This window comes from Ursus maritimus, unplaced genomic scaffold (assembly GCF_017311325.1).
Source record: "Ursus maritimus isolate PB19 unplaced genomic scaffold, ASM1731132v1 scaffold_5, whole genome shotgun sequence".
Taxonomy (NCBI): domain Eukaryota; kingdom Metazoa; phylum Chordata; class Mammalia; order Carnivora; family Ursidae; genus Ursus; species Ursus maritimus.
Genome location: NW_024426663.1, coordinates 7424135 through 7445995, shown reverse-complemented (window position 1 = coordinate 7445995; position 21861 = coordinate 7424135). Strand labels below are relative to the sequence as shown.

Genomic DNA, 21861 nt, shown 5'->3' with positions numbered 1-21861 from the left:
GGAAGACTCTCAGGAGCATCTGTAGAAAGACAGCATGAAACTTACATGTGGCTTAACACTTACTGAAACCTCAGTTGCAGCACATTGTGACAGATACCCATTTCTCCCTGATCCTCACTGCTAAATCCCACTAAAAATCCTGGAAATAGTGAAAGGGACAACAAAAGGAGAGCTCTGAAAGTTGTTAGGAAGACAACAGCCTGGTTTGAGATCCTGGGATGAGAGGGACAGAGTACCAAGGTGTTTTACATCCTCTTGTCAAGAAAAGAAGGTGACAAAGACCAGGCATTTCCCAACAGCCAAACCAGGAACAGAAGGCATTCCTAGTAGGCCCATTCCTCTCCTGGACTGAATGGGAGCTGTGCCTAAAGCACCCAGTTAGACCTGGTTGAACCAGCAAGGGAGATTGATCTGGCCCTGGACTTGAGACTTCTTTACCTGGTCTGGAGACACCAGGGAGGCTGATGGGGAAGGGGTAGTATGGGTGGGTGAACCTGTACGAAGATCACAACACAACACAACACAACACAACACAACACAACAAGGAGTCTGGGGACCAGTTTCCATTTCCAAAAGACAGGAGTGGTCCTACCATAATAAGCATCCAGCCAGGGAAGTTTCTTCATCCATGAAAACCAGAAACTACCAAGATATACCAAGTGGCTACAACTGGGGAAACCCTTTCTCCATCCTTACTACCAGCAGTGAATAGGCAGAACATCAGCAGTTCCACATAAACCTAGTGGACAAAATAACAGTGCGGAATACCCTGAAAGTTGAACTGTCATTAGAACTCAAACCCACAAAAATAGGCCAGGCCATGTGTGCTAAACCATCTTACCCTGAATGGGGGTGGTAAATTCAGTCCATCCAATCCAACAGGCGTTACATTTAGCCATTCCCAAGATTTAGAAAAACCTACGGATGATGTGAAGATCAGCGGAAAACTGGCCAATGAAAAGCTTCACCTTCTATCCATGGAGAAAATAAAGAACATGCTGAGGAGTGATACCCTAAGAATCCAAGCTACCCATCCACCTCTAAATAGAAGCAAATACCACTTCAGGTTTAGGTCAGTCATGCAATCAGTTTTACGTGGCAAGGAAACTTTTGAAAAAGAGGGGCTTTCCAATATTGGATCTTATCAGAGGAACCAATGCCTAGTGACAATTTTTTAAAATTTGATCACTACTTTATGACTCTGTGGCTTTGCAATACCGACGTCATCAGGAAAAGGGATAGTTCACTCTGATTCAGTAGCAGGAAATAAACATCAAAGCATCATCACTGGCTCGCAATACAGAACCTCTGCCTGACCCAATCCTCCTTATTATCCCACCCACTACCACCTCACCACCCCACACCTGGCAGCTACCACTTTACTGCTGCCCACTGTCCCCCACACATACCACACGTGTCATGCAGCCCTTCCTAAGGCTGACTGAGAGAAGCACAAGTGAAACAGGCCAAAGTCTCTGTTCTGCAAATCTCTCCCCACTTGTTTTTATGCCACAAACTTTTCAAGGATCTGGTCCTTCAATAGGACTGATAAATAGCTTTTCAGGGGGAAAAAAAGTCATTAAAAAGAAGGGGGGTTAATTCTGATTACTTCAAACCGGTCATCTTCTTAAAGTAGAGCAGCCCACAGATTTACAAAGTCTATCAAACGGAGGTGAGGGTGGCCTGGGAGGAAAGGCAGAAGGGGCAGGAGTCCTCGGGCATGCGCCAGCAGGGCTGGAGGAGCTAGTGGGTGGCCAGGACAGTGTGCTCAGAGGTCTAGCCAGTTGTCTGTCCTCCACAGAAAAAGCTGGCAATTTGGGGTGTTTGGGTTTAAAAATTCCTGGCAGTAACAGGGAATCCCTGAGGGCAAACATTTTTTAAAAATGGTGGAAATGGGGAAGGAAAATGAGAGCTATTGGCCAGGAGCTTTGATGTAAAAATAAAATTAAAAATAAAAAGGGAGCAAGAGGAAATAAAAAGAATCCCTTAAATGTTTCTGAGGATTCTGAGCATGAACTAAAAGTAGGGTAAGACGATTGAGGAGACGGACAGTTTGTATTGCTGGCATCCCCCATCTGGAGCTTCTTGCTTCTTTGGGGCTCTTTGGGCTCTGACTCCAAACTGCAGTCCGAGCCTCCCTTAAAGGCAGAGATGGGGCTGCCCTTGGCGGTGTAGAGGCTATTGTCCGAGGAGGGGTAGTTGGACACTTGATCTTGCCCTTTCCAGTGCACGGACTTGCTGTTCCAGAAGAGCATTCTGCCACTTGAGGTCATCAATAGCTTGCTGGTGTGTGTAGTGTTTCCTTTACATATACTGGATATTCTCTGTGGCTTTGTCTAGGATTTGGGCCCAGGGTGCCTGCTGTCCTTTGGAGTGATGGAACAGGGTCCCACAAACTGTGAAACGGTCTTTGATGTAGTCCCTACGTTTTCGTTCCAGTGCATTATCATGAGCCTGTTTGTCAGCTGCAGATTGAAACCTTGGTTGCTCTTCATAGCTGTCCACCTCCATGTCATCGTTGTCACTCATTTCATATGGCCCAGGGAGCAGCCACTGAAGCCATGTCAGGGAGGGGCGGAGGAGAGGGGGGAAGTTAAGAACAACGAACCAAGCCCCCCCCCCACTCACAACACACTCACTCATTGCTCACTAGCTCTCTTGCTACACACACATAACACAGGTGAGAACCACCTCCTCGCTCTAGTGACAAATTCAGTAACGTTAGAAAATTGCATTTATCATCATTATCCTGATGATTAATGCATCACCCTTGAGAAACTGATTTTCTTTAAATATCAATCTGGTCAACTTTCAGGAGACAAAAGAATAATCAGAGAACATTAACTTTAATTGCCATGGTGAGCCCTCGGGATGGGTGCAGTGTCCGTGCCAACCATACACCAGTTCTCTTCTGAACTTCTGTTGGTGAATAAGCACCACACCAGGTACCACATGTGTGTCCTGTCAGATTGAGAAAAGACAAGATTGCAGTGAACATAAAGAACACTGTGGAAGAAAAACCGGACAGTTTTCCTTTTTCTTCTTAATACAAAAGAAGTTCACATTTATACTTTAATCCTGCTGAAAAGNNGAAGGTAATCAGTCTGAATGTATGTCTATTTAAGGCTATATGTAATGTATGTCTATTTTTTAAACAAAAACTAGACGCTTGACTGAAGACTCTCTTCTCTGGGTGTTTACCCAGAGGACCACCATCTCTGTTCTTACCAGAATGGAAGTTCCCTCCAGAATGTGTTCCATTCATTTTCTTGCTTCCTGTCCCTCCCTTTCTTCCTGGTTACTTTCCCAGTCTCTGAGTTACTCTGACCAGAGTACACCTCTTTGGGATTCCTTGCAGAGAGAGGCTATCTTATACTTATATAGGGATAGGTCTGTATCAATCCCATGTCATTTTCATACAAATGGTGCTATATTAAATTCAGTATTCTCCTCCTTATTTTGGTTTAATGAAACATCTTAAAGTTTATCCTGGAACACTGCATAGCGAGCTGTCCCCCCCCCCCCGGGGCTACATATAGTATTCTCCTCTATCAATTACCATAATTTATTCAGCTTTACTAAATGACATCTAGGGTTTTCTAATGTTTTGTTCTTATAAAAATGCTGGCGTTGATATTCTTAAACTTACTTTTTCATGAATATGTGTGGTTGCACCTACAGTATATATTCTAAGTACATTTTCTGACTCAGAGAGTATGTCCATTGAAATGATGATTGGTAATATCAAGAGTGCCTTACAAATGTGTGGAATGGGTTACCCTATGACAACATGTGTAAGAGTGTTCCTTGCTTCATTGTTTTGAAATATTCAAAAATCTCATCTATGATTATAGATGGGATTATATATACTGCTCTATCCAGTGTTAGATTTAACAAAACTTGATTTTTTAAAAATGAAATAAGTTGGGAAACAGCTCCATCTAAATCCACACCAACAAAATTTGCAATATAGGTGTTTGCTGTGCATTGTAATGATAGTATTTTTACTGGTATCAGTTGCCTGCTTAAATCTAAGTGTTCAATCATTATGTCTATACTAGGCTAGTTATCTTATTCCCCACCCCTGCAAGATGGTCAGTCTTCCTTGCCAAAAGACCTGGTGAGTTAGATGTGTTTTCTCCTTCTTGGATACTTACATGGCCAGAAGCACCTCCATAAAATAACACAGAACAGAGATTTTCATTCATCATTAAAAAAGCATGCTTTATATAGATATAGCTAAGGTATATTCTGATTTATAAGCATTATATCCTATAAAATATGTAGTTATTTTCATCCCTTTCTTGATAAAGATTGTATTTGAAGAAAGTTAAATCTGTATAGAGTACCAATAATCTCTTGTAGCCCCAAAATTAGTATTTGCCACACCATGTTCAGGAAATTAATCTAATTCCAAGGAAAGAACACACTATTCAGTAGCGTTTTCCAGTACTTGAGCAATTTGAGATTAGTATTTAGGGAAATATTAGTCAATTGCTTATAGAAGGACTACCTGTAATACCCAAAAGTCAAACTTACATATATTTATATTAAAGTTTTGTGTTTGTTTGTTAATAGACAATTCAGAGTGCGATGGCCTTCCTTAATGGGAGAATAAATTCCCAACAGTGACATTAAAAAAAAAAAAAACATATATATGAAACACGGTGTTTTTGTTTATTTGTTTATTTTCTTTCTGAATGTCCAGCTTCTGATAAATGGACAAAATGGTGCAAGATGTCAAACATTGTAAGCAGGAAATTAAACAATTGGTATCCATGGGTATAATTATATAATTCACTGTCTCTTTTAGAATCATAAAGCTCACTTGCCCTATAAATTTGCTAATTGAAACTAGTACTTCCCTCTTTTTGGATTAAAATTTGTGCAGCTTCCAAATTTTTGATCATTCTCGGGTAAAACAGAGTGTCAACTCAGAAATTAAAATTTCTACATAGTAAGTTATTACTCAAATCTCTGGACATATTTGAAATTGAGGACACACATTTCTCTCATATACAGAAAGACTGAAGATAGAGAAATGGAGTATGGTTTGCTGCATCTCTCATCTTGTTCTATTCTTTTTTTTTTTTAATGATTTTTTATTATATTATGTTAGTCACCATACAGTACATCCCTGGTTTCCGATGTAAAAGTTCAATTCATGTTTCATTCCCCCTTCTGATTACCTTTTCTTTATCCCTTTCTTCCCCAACCGATCATCCTAGTTCTTATGTTCCATAGATGAGAGAAATCATATGATATTTGTCTTTCTCTGCTTGACTTATTTCACTTAGCATTATCTCCTCCAGTGCCGTCCATGTTGCAGCAAATGTTGAGAACTCGTTCTTTCTGATAGCTGAGTAATATTCCATTGTATATATGGACCACAACTTCTTAATCCAGTCATCTGTTGAAGGGCATCTCAGTTCCTTCCACGATTTAGCTATTGTGGACAATGCTGCTATGAACATTGGGGTGCATATGGCCCTTCTCTTCACTACATCTGTATCTTTGGGGTAAATACCTAGTAGTGCAATGGCTGGATCATAGGGTAGCTCAATTTTTAACTTTTTAAGGGACCTGCACGCTGTTTTCCAGAGTGGCTGTACCAACTTGCATTCCCACCAACAATGTAGGAGGGATCCCCTTTCTCCACATCCTGTCCAGCAATTGTTGTTTCTTGCCTTGTCCATTTTTGCCATTCTAACTGGAGTAAGGTGGTATCTTAGTATGGTTTTGATTTGAATTTCCCTGATGGCTAATGATTTTGAACACTTTTTCATGTGTCTGTTAGCCATTTGTATGTCATCATTGGAAAAGTGTTCATATCTTCTGCCCATTTTATGATTTGTTTCTCGTGTATTGAGTTTGAAAAGTTCTTTGTAGATCTTGGATACCAGTCTTTTATCTGTAGTGTCATTTGCAAATATATTCTCCCATTCCGTGGGCTGCCTCTTAGTTTTCTTTGACTGTTTCCTTGGCTGTGTAGCTTTTTACCTTGATGTAGTCCCACAAGTTCATTTTATCTTTTGTTTCTCTTGCCTTTGGAGATGTGTCATGAAAATTGTTGCTTTGGCCGATGTCGTAGAGGTTGTTGCCTATGTTCTCCTCTAGAATTTTGATGGATTCCTGTCTCACATTGAGGTCTTTCATCCATTTGGAGTTTATTTTTGTGTATGGTGTGAGAGATTGGTCAAGTTTCATTAACTTAACCAGAGATGTAAAGGACCTGTATTCTAAAAACTATAAATCACTCTTGAAAGACATTGAGGAAGACATAAAAAGATGGAAAAATATTCCATGCTCATGGATCGGAAGAATTAACATAGTTAAAATGTCCATGCTACCCAGAGCAATCTACACTTTCAATTATATCCTGATCAAAATACCGAGGACATTTTTCAAAGAACTGGAACAAATAGTCCTTAAATTTGTATGGAACCATCTTGTTCTATTCTTAAGAAAATTCCATACTAGCTCTTTCTTAAATGTGTTATAGTAAACATAATCTTTGGCCAAACCATAAAGGGAAGGCTGATCCAAATGTTCTGTGAAAGCAGCTAGCCAGTCTGTGACAAACGGTATAGATTTCTCATGAGAAGTAAGTCAGTAATTCACTGTATCTCCAAACTGCAGGGGACATATATAACATATATTATGTGCTCTGATTGGTTAAAACTTGAAGGGAAAAAACCTTTTTTTTTTCTAAATGATAAGTTTACTTTCAACACACTGGACAACTTGATAAAAACATCTACGCAGTGTTTTCAAGGATGAAGTTCAGAGCTATTTTCTTTTATGTTATCATTCAATTTTTAAACTTCCTCTTCCTTTACTATCTATCATGATGAATAGTAAGTGAATACATATTTTTCTCCCACCCCCTTCTTTAGTAATTAATTTATGGTATGTGTAAAAGGGAGTGAGTTCTCATGAATATTCTCATAATACCACTTAGAAAGATAAATTCTGTGCTTTCAAAATAGATTTGAACTTTGTTTGAAAAGTTCAAGCATTCTGATTGATAATAAGTTACAGTAAATACCTATTAATTAGAAAACAAAAAAGATAGTATTTTAGCAAATTGAGTTTCTGTATCAACTGAAAGCTTACTCAAAACAGTTAAACTATCACAGAGAAGAAATATTTCTAAATCCTGTAAAAATGAGTATAACCTGAATACAAACACCTGATGATAACTGTATCAAAAAGAAAATTATAGAGCAATTTTATTTATGGTTAGTTATGTGAAAATTCTTAATGTAATAATATATAGAAAATGACAGCTTGTTAAGAATGTAGTTTTCATGAATAGGTGTTACTTTTTCCAAGAATTGAAGAATATTTCAATATTAGTATAATTTAAAATACTAATATTTATAAGAAAAATCACAGATCATTTCTATAGTAACTGAAAATTTAACATTTCAGATAAAAACAGTGAGCAAACTATGGTTCTACAGATACTTTTTTCACTTTATAAAATACATCAATCCCATCCCCAAAGCCACCATCACACTTGGTGGGGAATCATTTGGAGGCATGTCTTTGCTGTAAAAAAAAAGAATGACAAGTGCCCACTCTCGTTGCTATTATTAAATCTTTTATTTAGGTATTCATCAACATAATAAAAAAAAACTTAGAAAAAAGTAAACTAGTAGATAAATCTATCAAAGGTAAAGGTGACACAATTGTATAATTGGAAAACCAAAGATAATTAACTAAAATCCTAATACAAATATAAAGGAATATTATAGGTCATAGATGTGTAAAAACAACCTATGTAAATTAATAATTTTCATATACAATATACTGGAAGGAATTATCCAATTCAAAATATCAACATGATGTTTCTAGGAATGTGAAATATCAACAAATGTTTCTAGCACTTATAGGAATCAAACTTTTAAACAATCATCGCCAACACAAAACAAGTCTTGCAAAAAAGGAGAAAATATATTCTTCAATAGGAAGACACATTAAAATAAATATAATTATTTTAAGTTCATTCTTAAAGTAATACGGTACCAATGAAATTACCAGACACCAGTAAGCTGTTTATTTTTTTACTAACCAAACTAATTCTAAGCTTTGTATGTATGGAAAAACAACTAAAGAATAGTTAGGGACGTCATTAAAAAATTAAGAGAAAAAAAAAGAAAAGAAAAACAATGTGTACAATCTCACTTTTTCAGGTAATAAAACCTAAGTTTCTCTTTTTTTTTTTTTTTACTTTTTCTGAGGTATCTACCTTTGTTGAGGTATAATTGACAAGTAAAAGTTACATATATTCAGAGTGTACAACCTGATGTTGTGATATATGTATACGTTGTAAAATGGTTACTGCAGTCAAGCTAATTAACATATCCATCATCTCACATGGTTCTCATTTTTGTGTGTGTGGTGAGAATAATTAAAATGTACTCTCTTAACAAGTTTCAGTTATATAATACAGTGTTATTAACGATAGTTACCATGGTATACTTTACCACTCCAAAATTTATTCAACCTGTATAACTGAAAGTCTGTATTCTTTGACCAACATCTTCTCATTTCCCCCACTCCCAGCCCCTGGCAATCGGCATTCCACTCTCTGCTTCTACGAGTTTGACTTTTTGAGATTCTACATACATGTGAGATCATGCAGTGTTTGATTTTGTGTGTTTGGCTCATTCCACTTGGCATGATGTCCTCCAGGTTCATTGCTGTTGTCACAAATGGCCGGTCCTCTTTCTTTTTCATGGCTGAACATATTCCGTTGCATATATATACCATATGTTCTTTATCCATTCATTTGTCAATGGACAATTAGGTTGATTTCATATCTTGGCTATTGTGAATAATGCTGTGATGAACATGGGGGTACAGATACATCTTTGAAGAGGTGATTTTACTTCTTTTGGATATATACCCAGAAGTGGGATTGCTGGATCATATAGTAGTTCTATTTTTAATTTTTTGAGTATGCTCCATACTGTATCCATAATGAATGGGCCAATTTACATTCCTAACAGCGTACAAAGTTTCCCTTTGTGATACGTCCTCACCAACACTTGTTATTTCTTCTTTTTGATTCTAACAGATGTGAGGTGATATCTCGTTGTTTTGATTTACATTTTCCTGATGATTAATGATGTTGAGTATCAGAAGTAAAACAGACAAATGGGATTGTACCAAAAAATGCCTCTTTATTGTATGCTGACAAATACAGACAAATACAGCACAATATAATAAATAGGCCATTTTTTCCTACAGATCTGAGATGCCATGTTATTCATATGCAAAATTATCTTATGTGACTGGATTTATTCATGGTTTTTATTTTGTTTCATTGACCTCTGTAAGCCTATGTGTTAGTACTACACTGATTTAATTATTAGAAACTTATATGAAAGATCAATGAAAGAAATTGAGGATAGACATCTGGACAAAAAATGAGAATAGACATCTGGACAAAAAAAAATCACAAAGATAAATATATGGTTCACAGTATAGGCCAAGGCAAATTACAAATGGATCAAGGATTTAGTCTAATAAGGAAGTTCTTGCTATGTTTCTAAATCCCACATCCATTTAAAAAATGTTAAGTATGACCACAGTTTAAAAGTTCATATAACAAAAATGTATAAGCAAATTCAAAACATAACAAACTACGAAAACTATTTCATTTACTATCAAATACAAAGTACCATTCTCTACTACAAATATATAACAAAATAATTGCAAATAGTGTAACACGTGACTACAGAAAAGGAAAGAAAAGGACTCTTAAACATATGGCAAGTTGCTTAAACTTAACTCTAATAAGAGAAAAGCGTATTGGAATAATGCTCAACTACTCTTTTTTAAAAATGACATGATTATGGGCACCTGGGTACCTCAGTCAGTTAAGCATCTGCCTTTGGCTCAAGTCAAGATCCTGGGATCGTGGGGTCCTGGGATTGAGCCCCACATCGGCCTGCCTGCTGAGCACATGGCCTGCTTCTACCTCTCCTCCCAACTCATGCTCCCATCGTTATCTCTGTCTCTTTCTCTCTTTCTCTCTTTCAAATAAATGAAAAAAATCTTTTTTTAAAAAATGACATGATTATAAGTTTCTAAATTGTGTCAATTCTGTACCTGTGTAAAGACAGATACTTTCACACATTATTAGTACAACCTCTGTGGATAATAAGAATCACAAGTGCATATACATTTAATCCAGATAATCTACTTCTAGATGTTTATTGTAGGCATACACATGTACCAAATGATGATGTGTATGAAGTTATTTATGGTAAATTGTATGTACTAGCAAAAGATTGGAAATAGCATAATTACCCAGTACTTCCATGATAGAAAAAGTAACATAGCTATACAAAAGAATGAGAAATCTCTTTGTACACTGATATAGAATAATCTGTCACGCATATTGTTTAGTAAAAAAAGGAAAAGTACAGAATATCTGAATTGTGTGCCACCAATTGTGTAAAAGGTTGTAATAAAAATATTTGTACATATTTGTTTTTATATAAAGGAATTCTGAGAGAATATATAAGAAGCTAACAGTATTACTACTTATGGTTGGACATGGAGGGGAAAGTCGGTAACTAAGAATATGGAGTTATGAATAAAAGAGAAATGTTTATGATGATATGATTTTATATATTTTTGATACACTATGGAAACATTTTACCTATTAAAAATCGATAATCTATATAGTTAATAAATATGTAGTTAATATATATAGTGCATGGTAATTTCAAATGCGAGTCATGAATTGAAATACCCTTATTTATATTTCCTTAGAAACGTTTCTTCTCAGAGCCCTTGTTGTGGTAATTTTTTGTGGGTCACCCTTTGGGAAATGGTAGCATAGGAAGTGGAATACCTGAATTTAAGAAGAGGTATTGCCTCGATTAACTTAAGCAAGTCATCTTAACTTAGGGAGCCTCGGTTTCCTGATCTGTACGTGGAAGGAGAATTTCCAAGGACTTATCTAGCTTTTAATTTCCATAAATATAGTAGAGTAAAATAAATTTAGTCTTACTCTTTCTAAACATCAGCTTTCATGATATAGAACCCACTTAGTTATATGAAATACAGGTGATGGTGGATGGGCTCTAATTCTGGAACATCTCACCAACATTCTTTATATAAGAGTCCATGGTACCAATCAATATTGATGCCATTTTTCTTCTTAAAAGTTGAGTGAAAATCATTTAACATTAAATCCAATTATTTTTATTGTTTTAAGCAAAGTGTATCACTGTGTTGGGAATATGTGAAAAAACAGTGATGGCAGAAAATATGAACTTATTTTCAGATGCTTCTGAAAAATTGATAAAAGTCAGTATTTTGACTCTTACATAATTTTTCATAATTGACATTGCTCTCTTTTCTCTATCGCTATCTTTGTTTTGTTTTGTTTCTGTTTCATTGGACTAATGAATGAGATAGTATTGTGCACTGATGATAACTCATTGATTGCTCATCTACCCTTGGGTGTATTCAACATGCAGTAACAATCATCCTCCCCCATTATGAGTCTTAAAAGATAATGATTCTGGAATAATTTAATTTACATCCAGAAAGTGCCACTGAGGGTATGTAATGTTAAGAGTTCTAATAAGATGAAGAGTTTAGTGTGCTGTTCACATTTGCCCTCTTTGCTACTTAAATCCAGAATTCTTCAGACCAGTGAATCAGAACAAGGAAACAAACTGAGAAGTAAACAGATGCCTGTCAGAACTGTCGTGTTGTTTTCGCGAGTTTGATCTTGTTAGAAAGTTTGACAATAAAAGACTGAAATATGTTGAAAACCAGATAAATCTGACAAATCAGTGAAGTCACAAATTAAAGAGCGTATATGTTGATTATATAGCCATTAAGCGGGTTAATATATCTCAAGATTTTTAGGAATGTTGTTTCTTAAAAAGAAAAAAATTCAATGATTACTTATAAGTAGTCTTTTAATAACATATATTTAGGTATAGTTACTATTTTGAGCTAATGCAGGGACATAATTAAGATCTGAGATTTGAACATCACTGATAACCTGACTTTTTTGATATCTTATCCACCATTTACTAACCATGTGTTTGACCTTGAGGAGTCCCCTTCCCAAACTTCCAGTTCTTAGTTTATCTGTGAAATATAGATGATAATTTGTGGTGACTGATGTTGCCTAAACAGTTAAACAATATAATATAGTTTAAATGATTTATAGTGTGCCTGGCACACATTAAGTAGTATATAAAATGTAGTTACTACTATTTTTGTAGATTTTATGAAATTGTTATTGACTCAGCTTCCATCCTGACAAAATTTACATAAAGGGTCTACAAGTACTTATAAACAGAACATAGCCAACATTATTTCTCCTCTCTTTACAGATGATAAAAGGTGCCATCTGTTATATCTGGTCCATTCTTTTTTTTCCCCAGTTGTAAAAACCTATTGATAAAAGGTGAGATTAATTTTTTTTTACTATACAAGTTAAAATTAGACAATATATATCAAATTGGAAACTACTGTGAGGCCATTATCATGGTGGATTATATTTGCTGCCATGTCAATTATAGGTGGCAGGCACCAGATGGTTCCTTAGTCATCTGACAGAATTAATGAGCCTGCTCAGTGGCCTCACTACTAGTGATGTTTTAAATTCCATGGGAAGAATTCAATTGAATGATATCCTTTAAAGTACCAACAACATGTTTCAAAGCAAAGGTTCTTTTTTTTTTTTTTTAATGATTTTTTATTATATTATGTTAGTCACCGTATAGTACATCCCCGGTTTCCGATGTAAGGCTCGATGACTCATTAGTTGTGTATAACACCCAGTGCACCATGCAATACGTGCCCTCCTTACCACCCATCACCAGTCCATCCCATTCCCCCACCCCTCTCCCCTCTGAAGTCCTCAGTTTGTTTCTCATAGTCCATAGTCTCTCATGTTTCATTCCCCCTTCTGATTACGCCCCCTTTCTTTATCCCTTTCTTCCCCTACCGATCATCCTAGTTCTTATGTTCCATAGATGAGAGAAATCATATGATATTTGTCTTTCTCTGTTGACTTATTTCACTTAGCATTATCTCCTCCAGTGCCGTCCATGTTGTAGCAAATGTTGAGAACTCGTTCTTTCTGATAGCTGAGTAATATTCCATTGTATATATGGGCCACAACTTCTTAATCCAGTCATCTGTTGAAGGGCATCTCGGCTCCTTCCACGATTTAGCTATTGTGGACATTGCTGCTATGAACATTGGGGTGCATATGGCCCTTCTCTTCACTACGTCTGTATCTTTGGGGTAAATACCCAGTAGTGCAATGGCTGGATCATAGGGTAGCTCAAGTTTTAACTTTTTAAGGGACCTCCACACTGTTTTCCAGAGTGGCTGTACCAACTTGCATTCCCACCAACAATGTAGGAGGGATCCCCTTTCTCCACATCCTCTCCAACAATTGTTGTTTCTTGCCTTGTCTATTTTTGCCATTCTAACTGGCGTAAGGTGGTATCTCAGTGTGGTTTTGATTTGAATTTCCTTGATGGCTAATGATTTTGAACATTTTTTCATGTGTCTGTTAGCCATTTGTATGTCTTCATTGGAAAAGTGTCTGTTCATATCTTCTGCCCATTTTTTGATTTGTTTATTTGTTTCTCGCGTATTGAGTTTGAGAAGTTCTTTGTAGATCTTGGATACCAGTCCTTTATCTGTAGTGTCATTTGCAAATATATTCTCCCATTCCGTGGGCTGCCTCTTAGTTTTTCTGACTGTTTCCTTGGATGTGCAGAAACTTTTAATCTTGATGAAGTCCCATAAATTCATTTTATCTTTTGTTTCTCTTGCCTTTGGGGATGTGTCATGAAAAAGGTTGCTTTGGCCGATGTCGTAGAGGTTGCTGCCTATGTTCTCCTCTCGAATTCTGATGGATTCCTGTCTCACATCGAGGTCTTTCATCCATTTGGAGTTTATTTTTGTGTATGGTGTGAGATAGTGGTCAAGTTTCATTCTCTTGCATGTAGCTGTCCAATTTTCCCAGCACCATTTATTGAAGAGACTGTCTTTTTCCCACCGGATGTTTTTTCCTGCTTTATCAAATATTAGTTGCCCAAAGAGCCGAGGGTCCATTTCTGGGCTCTCTATTCTGTTCCATTGGTCTATGTGTCTGTTTTTGTGCCAGTACCATGCTGTCTTTGTGATCACAGCTTTGTAGTACAGCTCAAAGCAAAGGTTCTTAAACAGTGATTCGTGAGTCAACCTGCCTCTTAATCAATCATTATTTAGAGTTTAAAAAGAATCACTTTCACAGTTTAATCTTTGAAGTCATCCTTTGACATAAGAACTATTAATAATTAGGAAAGTAGCAATAAAATTATTTCTAATAAAATAGTAATTAATTCTTTCTGTGTGCTTAGTGTACTCCAAGAATTGTACTAAGTGATTTCCTTTATTTATTTATTATTCCTCAAAAGGAAAAAAAAAAACACTATGAAATAGTATAGTATACTATACAGTATACACTATGAGATAGATATACTCCTACCTGTTAGATGGAGAAACTGAGGCTAAATAGTGATGTGATTTCTCCAAGACCACACAGAAACTAACTGAACTGGGCTAAAAAATTCATTTCTTATGACGTTCCATTTCCTGAGCTCCCTTTGTGTGCCAAGCTTTGTGTTCAGCTCTGAGAATAGAAAGCTATATAAGAGGAAGCCCCTGACCCTCAAGGTGTAGCTTCCATGTCATCTTCAATAGAACAGTGCAGGGTGGGCCAAATGAGGAACTCAAGCCAGAACAGCATCAGTACATTTTTTGGAAGGTGAGTGCGTTGCTCATGACTATAATTTGTAGTATTTAGTGGCTTTGTGCATTGAATATTTGATCAGCCTATATCATTATAGCAGTAATGATTAGTTGTATGCCACAAATAGAACCACCCCTGATTAATGATAGATGGTCAGTAAAGAGTTGCTGAATGATAGAACGAAGGAATAATCTCCTCTACACTGAACCTGTGCTAAGAAGGGGTCCTGGACTCTCAGGGCCCAAACTCTTTCAACTTTTGGCTAGGGTTTCAAGAGTAACCTAATGCTGTTTCTTCCATGATATAATCGCTTCAATATGTCCTTGGTCTTTCCTCTTGCAGGAATGTCTGTTTGATGACTGATCTAAATTGCATCCTCTGCATATTTAAAAATTTTTCCCAGCAGATCTTTTTGACCCCATTCCCTCTGTTTTGTATGAAAGAAAACCTATTCATTGTTTCAGCAGTTATCGAGTCCCTGCTTTTCTCAAGGCTCATGGTAGGCCCTGATAAGAATGACTGACATGGGTTGAAAATCTCACCATCTCATATTTTCTTTCTTTCTTTCTTTCTTTCTTTCTTTCTTTCTTTCTTTCTTTCTTTCTTTCTTTCTTTTTCTTTCTTTCTTTCTCCCTTTCTTTCCTTTCCTTTCCTTTCCTTGCCTTGCCTTGCCTTTTCCCCTTCCTTCCTTCCTTCCTTCCTTCCTTCCTTCCTTCCTTCTTTTCTTTTTAAGTAAGCTCAATGCCCAGCATGGAGCTTGACCTCAGGACCCTGATATCAGGAGTTGCATGCACTACTGACTGAGCCAGCCAGGTACCCCACTGGTCTCATATTCTGATGAGAAAGATATATACTGGGAAGGAAAAAATGCAGGCTTGTTGTATAGGAAAATGTAATAAAACAAATTAAATTGATCAGACAATCTAGAAACAGTGTCCCTTACAAGATTTAACATTCAATGCTTGCACTATCTTTAAAGACACAAAACATTTTATTGTGCTTGTAAAAGTCAAGAATGTTAAGATGGTCATGGGAAAGGTACCTATGAAGACACCTCCTTTGACCCACTTCAGATGCCAAATACAAAAATATCTCTATTCTTAATGTAAATTAAGAATGGGGCATTGATAGCCACAGGCTTCCATTCATGAATAATTAGAGGGACAAGATGAAGCCACATAATGCTGCTGCTGCTGCTGCTGCTGATAATGATGATGACAATGATGATGATGGTGATAAGCTGGTTATATACTAAATTCACTCAACAAATATTTATTGAAAATGTACTGTGTGTTAGATATGGCACTAACAGTTGACTTTTAGTCTCTTGGTCCTCACTGGTTTAATAGCCTAGCAGAGCACAAAACTATTGACAAATAATAATTAATCTGGAGAATGAGTGAGCGCATCTCTAAGGAGGAAGTAACAAATACCTGAAACAATATTAAAAGTCAAACTAAAAACATTTCTTGCAGAAGAAATAGTGTGTATGAAGCTTTTTGGCTGGAAGGCAATAGGTGGGGCTGTACAATGGAGAAAAATGACTAAGAATGCTCTTAAGTCCTAAAAACAACAATAGCACCCAAAATAATTTATGTAAATCTTGTATTCACTTCTATTTGGCATGATTCCTTTTTTTTTCTGTTAATTTTTGTGAAGTTAATAAGGATCCTCAAATGGCATCACTCTAATGGTGTCTCATAAGATAGCACTGAAATTCAATTCTGAAAAAAAATTCTTCCATATCACACTTTTAATGGGTTTCTGGATCTTGAGATTCTGTGACTATAATTTATTCCAATGATATTATAATCTGAAAGAAAGTAGTGGTAATACTTTAGATAATGACCTCTGAACTTTAAAATATTTAAGATATGATTTAAATATCCGATAAAAAGGCATAATTTCTTACAGAGCTTCTATATTCATTTAAGTAATGTATACCTTTTCAGGATGCTTTTCTACAAAATTAGTTTTTCCCTAGCTCTACACTCAGATTTTATATGACAAGCAACTCTATTAGACTATCAAGCTTTCAACTAGAACAGCATTGAAAAAATCTGAACAGAATGCAAAATGGAGAAAACCATCTTTGTGACAGCTAAAACATAGGGTTTTCACAAGAACATTTTTGGTATTGATTCTTGAAAGCAAAAATCATTTCCACAATAGGGAGATCCTATTGGCTATAGCACTTAACATCTTTCTTTTCTTCTCATTGCTGGAGTCTATCAGAATAGTTTAATATGAGGAGAAAAGATCTCAAAGAAAAAAAATTAAAACTGAAATTGCTTGAGCTAGTTAAACATGTGTTGTTTTTTTTAAATGATGTTCAATACTGCTAGAGGCTTTTTTTTCCTCATTTAATCTCAAATTACTACATAAAGCATTTGACATTTGTGCACTGTCTTTCCCTCAAAGAGATATTTTAAGTTTTTACAAGAAATTGGCAAGCGTATATGGGTATTCTAAGAACAGAGGCCTTAAAAAAAATCACTAACACTGTTATATAGTACAATAATATGCACCGGGAGTCAGGCTGACTTGGAGAAAATATTTTTAGAAGACTGAATGGGAAGAAGAAATACTGAAATGAAGGAGAGGTGACTCTGGATAGAAATGAAAGATTTGAATGAATACTTACCATTTACATCGACATGGATCGAACTGGAGGGTATTATGCTGAGTGAAATAAGTCAATCAGAGAGACAATTATATAGTTACACTCATATGTGGAATATAAGAAACAGGGCAGAGGACCATTGGGGAAGGGAGGGAAAACTGAATGGGAACTCATCAGAGAGGGAGAAAAACCATGAGAGACTCTTCACGGTAGGAAAAAAAACTGTGGGTTGCTGTAGGGGAGGTGGGTGGAGGAACAGGGTACTTGGGTAGTGGGCATTAAGGAGGGCACGTGATATGATGAGCACTGGGTATTATATGCAATTGATAAATTATTGAACACTAAAAATATGAAAGTATTCTTGTGCATTTTTATGATGCACAAATGCAACAAAAAAGGAAAGGTTTGGTACAGGGGAGAAAGAAGACGATGATACCAAAGAAATAAAAAAACTCTTGTTATACCAAAACTGAGGAAGATTTAGCATATTATCTTTGGATTTTGAGAACTAACTGAACACATTTAAAAGTTGATCACTGTAGGACCGTAAAACTCAGGAGAGGGGCTGGGGGTGCTGTGAGCAATGATACACATTCCACTTGATGAAAAAATGGGGCCGCTATCTGTAAGGCAACAAAAGCAAGATGGCAATGATAGGAGATTAGCGACATTGCACCATGTAAAGAGAGAAAGTAGAATTACTTGGAGTGCCATTATCAACTTCAAAGTCACATATAATTGTGTTAATTGAATTATGGCTGTTGTTTGTGATACACACCACACATGACAGATGTTACCTCCCTGGGTTAGATAGGAGGTTACAATTTATAATGACAAACACTGGAATCATCAGTGTGAAAGCCTCATTTTAGTTTTTGTCCTTCCTATAAGCTATAGAAAGAAAAGCTACTTTCAGTCTCCCAGAAGAAAATAGTGTGTGACTTGGAGTAAAATAGATCAAGGTAAAAATCTCACTTCTACCTCCTACTTCCGCAAAGCATAAAACCTCTCAATTTCCTCATTTCTACTATGGAAATATGTATCCTCATACGAACCAGTTAATGAGGTCAAGAATAGAAAAGAACTAAGGAGAATATCACTCACATTAAATGTCAACCATCTTTCTTTCCCTTTGTATTCCATTTCATTCCCACTGCTTCATTTAGATTCTCATCTCTTTACCCTAGGATTACAGCAAGGTATAATCTCCGCTTCCTGGTTATCTCTCTGAACAATTTTGTAACTGTGTTCATCACTAACATATGCAAAATCAATCTCATTTTATTCTGTTCGTTAAGCTACAGTTACTTGCTCAATGAGTCAGACTAGTCTGTATAGCTTGCAAAACCTTCTTCAAACTTGCTTCCTATATTCCCAAACATTTTTATTTCCAGTTGTTAACTCACATGAATCTCAGCCATCTCTTTCTCTGTTATCCACATTGTCTTTACCAGCTTCTCAATAATTTCACATTTCCAAAACTTTTAGAGGCTCAATTCAAGGTCTAACTATTCATTGAAACTGTATTTGAGTATCTTGGCCCAAATGACTTCCTCTACCTTTGATCTCTTATTACGTTTATACCCAAAACCATAAAATAATATTTCCCCATCTAAAAAATTTGATTAGCTTGTCCTCACAAATAGATTTTAATTTCCCAGAAACATGGACTTTACATTTTTTTTATCCATTATACAGCCTATCAGAGTCCTGAGTGCATGACCATCAGTTCAGTAAATACTTACAGATGGGTTATATCTGAAGGTTTCGGATAGCTTTCTTAATATTAAAACTGGATTGCCCTTGAAAGGCTGTTCAGCAGTAGGTTCTGATTAAAATAGTCTGTTCATTTACAACAAGGGGAGGTTTCCAGCTGATAGATTTTATTACCTGTTATTTAGACAATGCAAACACTGTAACAGGGAGCATCTTGTAAACAAAATTTGCCTTGACTGTTGGGCATAACCAACTTTAACTGCTACTTTCAATCTCCCCTAAAGGCTCAGAGGGGAACTGAAATGTGAAGTGTTTAGCAGGGAGATGGACCAAAAATTCAGTTAGAGCAGAAAATGACTTGAGTTAAAAACAAAGAAACGCAGAAACCATGCCAGCTATAGAAACTATGTGACCTGTGTCCCTTCACACTTTCCATCCAGTCATGTTTTGTGCCACACATTTTATATCCTCACCGTTTTCAATACTCACATGCCTAAAGGTAACTTGCCACAAACCTTGTCTTAAAACAGAAGTTTAAAAATTTTAGTTTTCCATTGATTCAATCCATTTCCAGTTCTTATCATTTGGACAATCTAAGCCTGCCCACCTCCTTCTTTTGTCCCATCATCTGATTTAATCATACATAACTTATAATTTATGGATTGAGATTAAACAACTGTTAAAAAGCATGGCAAGAGTCAGTAGAACTCACAAAGTGGAAAGGTCTCCAAGAGTGAGCCAGACAGATCGGTTACTGAAGATGTAAGGTGCCCTTTTTCCTCTTTTCCAAATTATAGGAAACAGCAATAAGAGGTGGGCTGATGGAGCTATGACTAGACAATTTAGAGATGCTACTGTGTACATTTAAAAGGGGATATGCCAGATATATCTTGTGGATCACCTAAAATTTTTAAATAACAGAATTATAGAGTCAACATGAAATAATCATGCTGAAACTTTTGAACAATACCACGTATTTTACTTAAATTATTTAGGACTTGAGAGTTTCTATAAGTTATGGATAACTATATTTGCCTTTTGATCTTTATGGTGAGAGAGATAAAATATGTGAACATGACTTGTGATTACAATGTGAGTTTTATAAATGAATTTTTAAAAATGAAGTGCTCTGATTCCTCAAAAGGTTAAACTTAGAATTACCATATAACACAACTATTCCAGTCCTAAAAATATACACAAACAAACTGAAAACAGATATTCAAACAAGCTTATACACATATATTCATAGCAACATATATTCATAGCCAAAATGTAGAACAAATGTCCCTTTACAGATGAATGGGTAAACAAATTGAGGCCTATCTGTACAGTGGAATATTATTCAGCTGTAAAAATGGAATAAAATACTGATGCATATTACAATGTGGATAAAGATGACCTTGAAAGTGTTATGCTAAATCAAAAAAGCTAGGCACCAAAGATTACATATGCTATGATTCAATTTGTATGAAATATCGAGAATAGGTAAATCCAAAGAGGAAGAAAACGGGTTCATGATAGACAGGGGCTGTTGGAAGAAGCACGATACCTTGCTTCAAGGGTATGGGCACTCCCTTGTGGATACTAAAATGTTTTAGAGCTAGATGGAGAAGATGGTGCAACATTGTGAATGTACTAAATGCCACTGAATTGTATACTTTAAAGGGATTAATTTTATGTTCTGTGGATTTTTCCTCAATTAAAAAGAAAAGAAAGAAAAAAAATACCACGGGTTGAAATGTTCCTATCTTACAGAGCCCCTGTTGCAACTGGTGGCATGATCTAGTTTAAGTCCTCTAATTTTTGCTTGTACCCTCACCGCTTTTATCTTCCTGGTCCGTATTAATTCCACTAATACTATAATTAGCAACTCAGAGATCTATCCAACATAAATATCTGCTTTTGTTTTAAAGTATGGCCATGTTAATTAATTGATTTGAAATAAGAAGTAGTGCACATAAATTTAAAATAAAGATTACAACTCTCCTGTGGTTTACATTTGAATGCAGTTCATGTTGAGTTTGCATATTTTTTGTGGAAAAACCTGCAAGCTTCAGTTTGTATTCAGCATATCCACGGCTTTAAATCATTGGCAGGGAGTAACTATTTAGCATTAGTCATTTTGCACATTTATAACATAATGATTATAATCCAACCCAAAGGACAGAATACTATATTGACAGGAATGGAAGTGGGATCATATTTATCTTTAATGGAGAAACATGTTCTATTTTAAAAAGCAGCAGAAAAAAAATAAGCAACAGTCGTGGAGGGTCAATTGGCAAAATCTGTTACAGTCTCGCTCTGGCGTTACTTTTTGACTGTTGAAGCAACTAGTGAATCACCTATGAGAAGTCTAATTAAAATAATCTGAGCTCTGTAACTGGGATACTAAGCAGATGGTAGAACTAAAGATGTGCTGAACTAGCCATAAATAACTGAGACAGGACAGAGTACAAGGGGGAAGTGAAAGCTAGTCCCAGCAGTTTGTGGGAGCATGCATAGTTGCCAATATGTTAGCATATGCCTTTAGCATCGTACCTTTACAAATGCACATTGTGAGAATATGACATTATCCTTGGAAGCTGAGCATTTTCGATGCTATAAAGATAATCCATAAAATGTGGCTAAGCCTTATGACACAATAATCTATTGAGGAATGATATAAAAAGGAAAGCATATAAATGGAATAGACAATTGGAGGGTAACATAAGGGTTCATAGTC

General features: G+C 36.0%; 1 protein-coding gene and 1 pseudogene across 1 annotated transcript in view; both read right to left on the bottom strand.

Annotated features, from left to right (window-relative positions):
* Positions 1-378: 378 nt before the first annotated feature.
* Positions 379-2529, bottom strand: LOC103656481 (annotated as a pseudogene).
* Positions 2530-2830: 301 nt separating this feature from the next.
* Positions 2831-21861, bottom strand: part of LOC121100676 (zinc finger protein 570-like) — an 84854-nt gene continuing 65823 nt past the window's right edge. Inside the window, exon 5 of the mRNA XM_040621957.1 lies at positions 2831-2961. Coding sequence (XP_040477891.1) covers positions 2831-2961 — 131 coding nt within the window. The remainder of the gene's footprint in view (positions 2962-21861) is intronic.